The 10,882-nt window shown below is 40.1% G+C and overlaps 1 protein-coding gene across 1 annotated transcript in view; it reads left to right on the top strand.

Annotated features, from left to right (window-relative positions):
- Positions 1-691: 691 nt before the first annotated feature.
- Positions 692-10,882, top strand: part of LOC306733977 (diacylglycerol kinase delta) — a gene marked incomplete at both ends in the record, with an annotated part of 61,137 nt that continues 50,946 nt past the window's right edge. Inside the window, 2 exons of the mRNA XM_079215295.1 lie at positions 692-784; positions 2,781-2,885. Of these exons, the coding sequence (XP_079071421.1) occupies positions 692-784; positions 2,781-2,885 (198 nt within the window). The remainder of the gene's footprint in view (positions 785-2,780; positions 2,886-10,882) is intronic.

Raw genomic sequence — 10,882 nt, 5'->3', positions numbered from 1 at the left:
TTTTTCAACATTTATGAGCTCCAAGTTTGGTATCAAAGGGGGCGGCAGAGAAGTGAGCTGCAGAAATAACGTGTCCACGCGCGCCCCCCCCCCCCTCTTTATACATCCACTCACTTTGCAGCGCTTGCTCGAATCAATATAAGATACTTAGCGGCGTGCGTGAGCGCGTGCTGGTCACATATAAAGGCAGGATCGTCTTCCTGTAATGAAGCCGTGCGACCACTACCATCCATCCTCAGCATCGTGTTGCACATTCATCTTCACAACCATCATCATCATCATCATCATCATCATCATCATCATCATCATGGTTTTATGTTTGAGTCACAATCTGCATCACAACGGCTCCATTTAAAAACACTCGCCGCTGGACCTCTTGAGTGTTTGCTCACAAACGCAGGAAGAAGTAAAAAAGAGAGGAAGCGAGATGGCGTTGAGAGAGCGAGGAGGAGGAGGAGGAAGAGGAAGAGGAGGAGGATGAGGAGGAAGAAGAGGAGCAGAAATGAATGACAGTAGAAGAAGAGTTGGGCAAAGTGATCGTTAAGGGAGCTGCCAATCCAAGAACTAAAAGAGAGAAAAAAGCTTTTCCCTCCTGATCAATAATTAATTCCTCCATCTTTTCCAGAGTTTGGCGAGAGCGGCGTCCCGGAGCCTGCCGTCCCCTTCTTCTTCTTTTATTCCCCCTCTCACTATGGCCTCCAAGCTGAACCCCAACGTCCTGTACGTGGCGGAGCACGGCGAGTCTCTGGGGTCGCCCCAAGCAGACTCTGAGAGGACTCACATTGTAAGTAAATCTGGCTAACCGCCATTCATAAAAACACTTGTTCACTTCTTTGTGTAACAATGGGCCTGCAGGTTTGTGATAACACAACTTTACGGGCCCCTTTACAAACACAGGCATGTTCAGCTTAAGAATCAGACAAAACATTTCAATTGTGTTGCATTTTTTTTAACTGTTTAACTTCTTTATTTGCAGCCGAAGATGTTTTTTTATCTGAGTTGGGGTTAAATCAACATTGTGAATCTAAATTGCCAACTTGTCCAGTAACTTGAATTCTATCTCCGTGAGGCTTCATGCATCCTGCAGAGGAAACAACACGCATGTTGTGATGCACCATCTTGAGAATAAGTCTCGTCCTGTAAACCCACAACGTAAACCTACAACATAAACCCACAACGTAAACCCACAATGTGAATGCACAACGTAAACCCACAACGTAAACCTACAACGTAAACGCACAACGTAAACCTACAACGTAAACGCACAATGTAAACCCACAACATGAACCTACAACGTAAACCCACAACGTAAACCTACAACGTAAACCCACAACGTAAACCTACAACGTAAACGCACAACGTAAACCTACAACGTAAACGCACAATGTAAACCCACAACATGAACCTACAACGTAAACCCACAACGTAAACCTACAACGTAAACACACAACGTAAACCCACAACGTAAACCCACAATGTGAATGCACAACGTAAACCCACAACGTAAACCCACAACGTAAACCCACAACGTAAACCTACAACGTAAACCCACAACGTAAACCCACAACGTGAACGCACAATGTAAACCTACAACATAAACCCACAACGTAAACCCACAACGTGAATGCACAACGTAAACCCACAACGTAAACCTACAACGTAAACCTACAACGTAAACGCACAGTGTAAACCTACAACGTAAACACACAATGTAAACCCACAACATGAACCTACAACGTAAACCCACAACGTAAACCTACAACGTAAACGCACAACGTAAACACACAACGTAAACGCACAGCGTAAACCTACAATGTAAACCCACAATGTAAACCCACAACGTAAACCCACAACGTAAACCCACAACGTAAACCTACAACGTAAACCCACAACGTAAACCCACAACGTGAACGCACAATGTAAACCTACAACATAAACCCACAACGTAAACCCACAACGTGAATGCACAACGTAAACCCACAACGTAAACCTACAACGTAAACGCACAACGTAAACCTACAACGTAAACGCACAATGTAAACCCACAACATGAACCTACAACGTAAACCCACAACGTAAACCTACAACGTAAACGCACAACGTAAACACACAACGTAAACGCACAGCGTAAACCTACAATGTAAACCCACAATGTAAACCTACAACGTAAAGGCACAACGTAAACACACAACGTAAACGCACAACGTAAACCTACAACGTAAAGGCACAACGTAAACCTACAACGTAAACCTACAACGTAAACCTACAACGTAAACGCACAACGTAAACCCACAATGTAAACGCACAACGTAAACCTACAACGTAAACGCACAACGTAAACGCACAACGTAAACGCACAACGTAAACACACAACGTAAACCCACAACGTAAACGCACAACGTAAACCCACAACGTAAACTTTAAATACATTTAATTTTTATGGAAAACAAAGAGAAGAAATACACAAAATAATTAGAACAATTAAAAAACTTCATGAATTTAAAATGCAAAAACATAAAAATGTATAAAAACATTTGTATGATTGTCACTTGAGCTTTGACCCCATTTATTAATAATGTAGTTGTTTATAAATAGTTGTATTGACTCTAGTTGAGAGTCCAAACCTCACAACACACCAGATCTACAGAAGTTTTCCTGCTTCCACAAAACGTCACTTTCCGATTTTTAAGCTCAGCAAAAAAAAATAATTCTCTTCTCCGTTTGTATCGATTTGACCCAACCGGAATGCCCAGAAATCGTTTCCTTTGTTCTTCTTCCAGGCGGGAGAAGCTGGAGACGAGTCATCGGACAGCGACGGGGAACAAGAGGAGACGTCGCACAAGTTGATCCGCAAGGTGTCGACCTCGGGACAGATACGGGCCAAGGTAGGAGGAGTGTGTGTGTGTGTGTGTGTTTTTGATCCATTAATTAAACAGGGTTTCCCCAGAGGAGTGTCCGGTAACGTCAGGGAACGTTCCGCAACTCGTTCCTCTGTTTTTAATCCAGATGTTGGTGTTTTTAAACCTCCGCTGAGAGCTTTTAGTTTTCACCTCCGAAGGTAAAAGGAATTCTGAAGTCCACGGAAGTGCTCTTAACTCGGTTCAGAACTGGAACTTTTCCATCTGGGCCACGCCGGCAACCCTGATTAAACATTTAACTGCTTATTTATTCAGGAGGCGGGATTAAGGTTTAAACATCGTGTGCTCAGAAGCTCTTTGGAGGACTTTTGCTTCATGCACCTCGCTGTTCACCCGTCTTCCCGGCGTTCGATTCCCTCCCTCTTTGTGCCACTTCATCCACTCTGTGTGTGTCTGCGTTCGCTTCGGTCGACTGGCTTCCCGCCCAGGCCCCGCCCACTTCCTGGCGGCGGCGTTTCTCCTCTCTGGACGGGTTGTGTTTCAAATCTCTGATAGCCGGTCTGACGTAGCGTCTCTCTCTCTCCTCTTCTTACTGGGCTGCTTACTGGCCTCCGGGCGGCGTGTTGCTGGAAGATGTTGATGGTCTGACATGGGCCAAACACACACAAACACACGCGTCTGATTGTTGAGCTAATATCTGCGATGAGAGAAGCGTTGTTTTAAATGCGAACACACGGAAGAACTGTCTAAATTAATATTGTGTGTGTGTGTTTGAAATCGTTATCCATTACCCGCATCGGTCCACTGTAAATCCTGCGCTGATCAATAAGAAACGCAGGATAACCCCCCGTTGTCATGGGGACGGCATCCCATAATGCCACGCTTGTTTTTTTTCCGGATATCCGCCTGGTATCGATTGGCTAATATCACCGGATGCTCGGACACACCCATATAAGGGCGTGATTATCAGGGTCTCGGGGCAGGAAGTAGAGGAAGATGTTTTTTATTTATTTATTTGTCACCTGTGTAGGTAGATTATATGAGGATTTTTTCTAATTTTCCAAAAATTTACAAGTACAATAATATGGATATACCATAATTAATGAATTGATAATATTTAGTTGTTTATGTGTATATATATTGGTAAAATGTGTATATATTTGACTAAATATGGAAAATCATGAGGATAAACTGAGTAAAATTCCACTGACAATTACCATAAAATATATTTGCATTCAAAATAAATAGTGACGCACTACCACTGAAATTAATTTTTTAAGTCAAATATATCACGTGGGAGACATTTGTTTCTCTACGTGTGACGGCATAGTCACAGTCAGTCTGTTTCAGGACGATGACATCATCCGAACATGACTCGCCACCCGTCAGTCAAATTTGACAATGCTGTCTTTGTGCGTCTCTGCTTATGTCTGTGTGTAAGCGCATGTGTGTGTGTGTGTGTGGACCAGATTGTGTGCACCTGCAGTCATGTGAATTAGATTAAGCTAGTAAACTACTGACTCCAGGATTACGCTGTAGTGACAACAATGTCCTGAGTGGATTAGTGTGTTTGTGTATCCCTTTTGTTTGTTTGGTACACGTGGAGGGGGCGGGCATGTGTGTGTGTGTGTGTGTGTGTGTGTGTGTGTGTTTTGCCTCTCACTCCCCGCTTGTCATGTGTTGCCTTTATTCTCTACACACTAAGAAGATAGCTAATTCTCCTCAAGCGTGACCTGACATCATTAAATTATTTCCCCTCCCCCACCCCATAAATCCCCTAAATAATTACACGGATGCGGCGATAGAGGCGTGTCATTTCCATGTCACTCTGGAGACGTTGTAATTGAATATCTCCGGGTGGAGAGACGAGCTCGTGGATGCATCAGAGGAGCTAGTAGCGTCACTAGAAGTCTGAAGTTAATCATTCTAGATTTGAGAATAGCAGCCGTGGTCGATTGGATTTCTTCATCGTGACATTTGCTTTATTTACTTTCTTGCTGCGTCATGTTATAAGCCTTCAGGAAATGACATCCAAGTCATGTATGTTGAAGGCTCATAAAGGTTTTACAGTCTGTAAACGGGAGCCTCCAGCTGACGGGGCTGGACTTTAAGACATTGATTTGCTGTGTTTTCTTGTTTGGTTTTTCTTCTGTGAGAATCGGTTTGATTGTTTTTTTTTTGGCCCTGAGGTCTAAAAAACGCGTATAACTAGTTTATTCATTTAGTCGTGCTCCAGTCTGTTCTTATGGAGTTCGTAAGAACCATCTTATGACACATATTAAAGCCTTTTTCTTTTCTTTTTAAGTGCTCTCAGGGCGTCACCGGGGTGTCGATGCTCAGACGGGCGCCTCGTGAACCGCAATGCCCTCTGTTCAGTCTTTGTTGCGTGTCATATCCTTTCTCTCTCCACATTTCCTGTCCGCCTCTCGGCTATACTCTGTTGACGTGCGATACAATCAAAGGTATACAAATTGCGAAATGCACAACGACATGCAAAGAAATGCTCGTATGAAATGATTAAGAACATTTAAATTGTCCTTTTTTTTTAGAATAAAGAGAGCGTTAGTTTCATTGTTCATAGATCACTTCAGAATGAGGAAGTCTGTTTCTAATTTTAGCAAATTCTCAAATAATCTGAGAAGTGAAAGAGAAAAACTGAACTTTATTTTGTACCATATGTACTGTTTACTCTCATGGTTGGGCCTGATATTAATATCCTGCACTCAACCTTTTTGGCTCCTCTCCTTATTTACTGTAATAGTTTCTGGTCTAAATTTGGTAAATGCAAGGTCCTCATAAGGTTAGAAGGTTTTTTGTATCAACAAGTGCCCTTTTCCAGAAATAAAAAACATGTAGCTCTACAGCACATATAAAAGCCAATCAATAACTTGCATTACGTCCAGATATATGAGGCTTTATAGTCGTAGAACACAGCATAATTCACAGTCCAGTATAGCTAATCAATACGGTGATGCATTATATATTGAATAATAGGCCTGGTTTTGAGCGTATTCGTTTACTTAAGCTATTCTAGGACAAATACTTACCATCAATTAACATCCCGCAGACATTTCCCCATTAAACTGATGACATTGAGAGCCGTGGAGTTGGAGTTGGTTTACAGAACAGAGGAGGAACTGTTCTTGCACACCATGCTACGTTCCATTAGCTCGTCTAAGTCTGGCATTTACTGCTATCCACTGAGCTACGTTGGTTATATTGTGACTTAAAAATGTCACATTTTGTTACAGCTTTTAATATGTAATCACATTTTTTTCATTTCTTGATCTACAACTGACTGATCAAGAAAGAAGACAGGGCTTCACGCACAGTAAAACCTTGGCTTTGGACCAATTTAAACCTTTAACAGAAATAGCTAACCGCTAACACGCTAGCCAGGGGGAACGCGAAGGCGCTAGTCGGTCTCAAAACCTCTCTGAGCTTCTTTCTATTCTCTCTCCACTGTGTAGTTACTCCCACTTGAAATGTTGTGTCTCAGCATTGTACGTCATTTAATTCAATAAAGAAAGTTACTGAAGAGGAGGGGGGAAACACATTTAGCATTGAACCGACAGCAAGCATTAACAATGCCTGTAGATAGCTTAAAACGCTATATATCCGCTCGTCAAAGGATTATTTGAACACCCTGCGTTGACCCAGGGGAGCAGCTGATAACTCAAATGATGATTGGATGGAACGATAGGTTTTAGCGAGCTGTAATGTTAGTATGTAATGCTACTAGCTAGTCACTGTCGTTAGCTGTGGCACATTTCTGTAGCTAGTTAAATGCTTGCTGCACATGTGACGTCACAGTTTTCTCTTCCTTCCTGCCAATGCACCACGTCTTATTGCTCATATATATATATATATATATATATATATATATATATATATATATATATATATATATATATATACATAAATGAACATGCTAAATTTGAGAAACAAAAAATGAATGTCTTCATGTTTGTTTCTCAACTTTTTGCTAAATGCCCTCTGACCTCCTGCCTTACTTTCTTTTTGTCTTTCTTTCTCTTTGTCTCTCCACCTCCAGGCTCGGTTACATAAGCTTTCACGCTCCCCTCCATCTTTCACTTCACCTCCTCCTCCTCCTGTTTGCTCTCATTTACTGTGTGGAAAATAAAGGAGAAACAGGAAGAGCGCGAGGCGAGCGGCTCCTGTGAATTGTGTGCGGTTGTGATTTGTGCGTTGAGCAGGCTGCTCGTGCGTTGTGATGCGATGACGAGTCCCTTCATCACGCGTATAGACAGGTCCGGTTCTTTCTTTCGTTCTTCTGGCCCCGCTTGACCTCCGGGTTCACTCCACTTATTTCCATCACACACCCTCTCTGAACTTCAATCTTTCCATTTTTATTAATTTCCGACACTTTCATAATATTAAATTCATTCCATTCAAAAATATGTCGAGCAAAATAAACACCAGCATCCTATTTATACATATGTATTTATTTTTTACATTATTTTTATCCTTATTGATTGTCTTTGGTTTTTCTCTGCTTCCCAAACAAACCTTCTAAAATAGCAGCACCACCTCAGCTTATGTAACTTAGGAGTTATATATATTTACATTTCAGGCGTTTTGAGTGGTGACCAACAGGTAATACACACACACACACACACACACACACACACACACACACACACACTATTCCTGTGATAATCCTGCACGATGCACTGGAATCAAACCCACGCCATATTTGTTCTTTTTTATCTGCATCTCGCTCCCAGTGCAGAAATCTGTGTGGGTGTTCACCGCAATGGAGATGAGGAGTGTGTGTGTGTGTGTGTGTGTGTGCAGGAGTGTGTGGGAAGGCAAGTTTTACGCGTGTGTGTGTGTGTGCACGCTTTGATTTATGCCCTTGGCTTGATGTGATACAGCTGCTATAGTGTGTGGGTCAATACTGAGAGAGAGGGAGATGGAGGTGGACAAAAGGGAGAAAATTAGTAAGTGGATGTGGGAGAGAGAGTGGAAAGTAGCAGGGAGACAGATCCAGAGTCAGTTATGTAAGAAGTGCACACAGCGAGCAGCAGGCTACTATTTAAGACGTGTTGTTCATGAAGCCGTTCGGCTGAACCGACCGGCTGCAGGAAACCTCACAGGAGACGCTACTTCATTTCATTTCTCCCAATCGATCCCCATAAATGCTGCGCATTGTTCCTTTAAAACGAGCCAGTTGGAGGGAGAACCCTGCACATGTGTCAGTCACACTGTAAGTCAATCAATCAATCAATCAATCAATCAAGGTTTCTATATAAAGCGTTTAAAACAAATCGCTTTACAGGACGAAAGGCAGGATGAACATTGAGAGGGGAGACTAATGCACACCAAATAATGTCAGGAGAAATAAATAAATAGAAATACACTGAATAAATGTATCATTTTAAAAAAGTAAAAAAAAAATAGAAATAAAATAAGAAATATATAGAAATATAATAATAAATATCTGGATATAAAATAAGACATATATAGAAATAGAATAATAAATACATAGAAATATAATAATAAATATCTGGATATAAAATAAGACATATATAGAAATAAAATAATAAATATCTGGATATAAAATAATATATATATAGAAATAAAATAAGAAATATGTAGAAATAAAATAATAATAAATAAAATATGATTAAAGACTATAATCATAAGCATACTAATAATAAGCAAAGATAATCACACACATATACTTATATTATGTTGCATATGTCTCGCTGTTGCCTCAGTAGGTTTTACATTGTGATCGTGACAGTAAAAACAAAATGTTAACCATGTGAGGTCTGAGGCCATTTTTTCGATTTTACATCATTTCTTAAATGTACCTTTTTAAAGGCACTTGCATATGAGATACATACTTGTGTTGTATATCAAAATTAGCAGAACAATCTCATCTCTCTATATAATGAAGCACCACTGTCCTAAGGCACAAGTGTAAAGAGATAATATGGCACTAAAGCTGAAAAATCTCGACAAAAGATCATTTCATTTTGCACAAAAACGTCTGCAAGCAGCGTTTTAAAGTATCTGCCATGTCGTCACCGCGGTTGCCTTAAACACTTTGAACAAACCTGATATTAATAGTTGCAGCAACACGCGTTGCCCTCGTTCCAACCGGCAGGACGTCGCCCACAGAAGCCAGCGCTCGTATTTCACGTGGAAATCTTTGAAAAAGCAGCTCAAGTCGGCCGTGACCCGCCGTGTTTTATTGATCTGCTGAAATGATATTAGGCTGCAGAGGCTGTTAATCATACATGCGTGAGAGTATTCGGCCATGTGCACTGATCCTACACACACACACACACACACACACACACACACACACACACAGTCTAAATGCTGAGTCGCTCTGTCTCCCTGTTTGTTAACTGGAGCCGTCCAACTCACTTTCCATTGATTTGACCTCTCGTTCCCCGGAGACGTCCGGCGAGGGGAACTCCACTTTTCATTCAAGGAAAAGTGCTTGAAAAGATCTGAGGAAAGGAAGGAAGGAAGGAAGGAGGAGGGGAGAGAAGAAAAAAACAACAACCATTCATTTAAATCATCAGGTTGTTCTCTCAGAAAGTGTTATAAAATATCCAAGTCATCATTTTGAAATAACTGTAGTGTCACACTTTGATACCAGAATAAAACACTAAAGTAAATGATAATAATAATATAATAATAAGAATATAAGTATTATACGTCCGTTTTTTGGAGCCGCCGACTATTTAAAAACAGAAAGAGAGGAAGCATGTTTCAGTCTTCACCTCCGTTGATCTTTTGAGTCTCGTCTTATTTCAATTCCTTTCTTTCATCGCTGCCACCTGTTGTGCTTTATCTCCTCCTGCCTTGATCTCTCTCTCTCCTCCATTGTTCATCCTCCCTTTCTTTCCTTTCATCCTGTCCTCCCCTCATCTCTCCGTTGCTCCTCTTCTCCTCTCATCTGTCTCTATAAGTCGTACAAATCATTTGTGATCGATCCAGTTGGTGAGAGGAGCTTGAAAACTCACAAAATACAAAATACTGTGTCAAGAACAAAGGAATAGAATAAGTTTATCTCTGATGCTTTGAATTCAGGACCGTCCCTGTCTGAGCTTCATCCAGTGAATCAAGACTTTTACATTACATTTTGACAAAAAAGGAGCTTTCTTTTCACGTATTTTTCAGATATTTTTCAGGTATTTTTCAGGTATTTTTCAGATATTCTTCAGATATTTTTCAAGTATTTTTCAGGTATTTTTCAGGTATTTATCAGGTATTTATCAGATATTTTTCAGGTATTTTTCAGATATTTTTCAGATATTTATCAGGTATTTTTCAGATATTTTTCGGGTATTCTTTGGGTATTTTTCGGGTATTTTTCAGATATTTTTCAGGTATTTTTCAGATATTTTTCAGATATTTTTCAGGTATTTTTCAGGTATTTTTCAGGTATTTTTCAGATATTTTTCAGGTATTTATCAGGTATTTTTCAGATATTCTTCAGATATTTTTCAGGTATTTTTCAGATATTTTTCAGGTATTTATTAGGTATTTATCAGATATTTTTCAGGTATTTTTCAGGTATTTTTCAGATATTTTTCGGGTATTCTTCGGGTATTTTTCAGATATTTTTCAGATATTTTTCAGGTATTTTTCAGATATTTTTCAGATATTTTCCAAATATTTTCCAGATATTTTTCAGGTATTTTCAGATATTTTTCAGATATTTTTCAGGTGTTTTTCAGGTATTTTTCAGATATTTTTCAGGTATTTTTCAGATGTTTTTCAGGTATTTTTCAGGTATTTTTTCAACCACCCGTGTTGTGGAGGATCAAAAAACAAAGATTCTGGCAAAACAAGATTTTAAAATGTTACATAAATCACAATTCAACATTAGGGTTCATGCAACAAAACCACCTGGTGACGTCTTTGGAAAACTCACGAATAAGCCCCAGAATGCTTTGCCAGTAGACGGAGAGTGAATGTCTTCAACGTTTCACATCAGCAAACAGACATTTTCTCTCCGTCCAACACTTTAATTTTTC

This window comes from Taurulus bubalis, assembly GCF_910589615.1.
Source record: "Taurulus bubalis genome assembly, chromosome: 3".
Taxonomy (NCBI): Eukaryota; Metazoa; Chordata; class Actinopteri; order Perciformes; family Cottidae; genus Taurulus; species Taurulus bubalis.
Note: the sequence above shows the minus strand (reverse complement) of the source record. Positions and strands in the feature narration are given on the sequence as shown.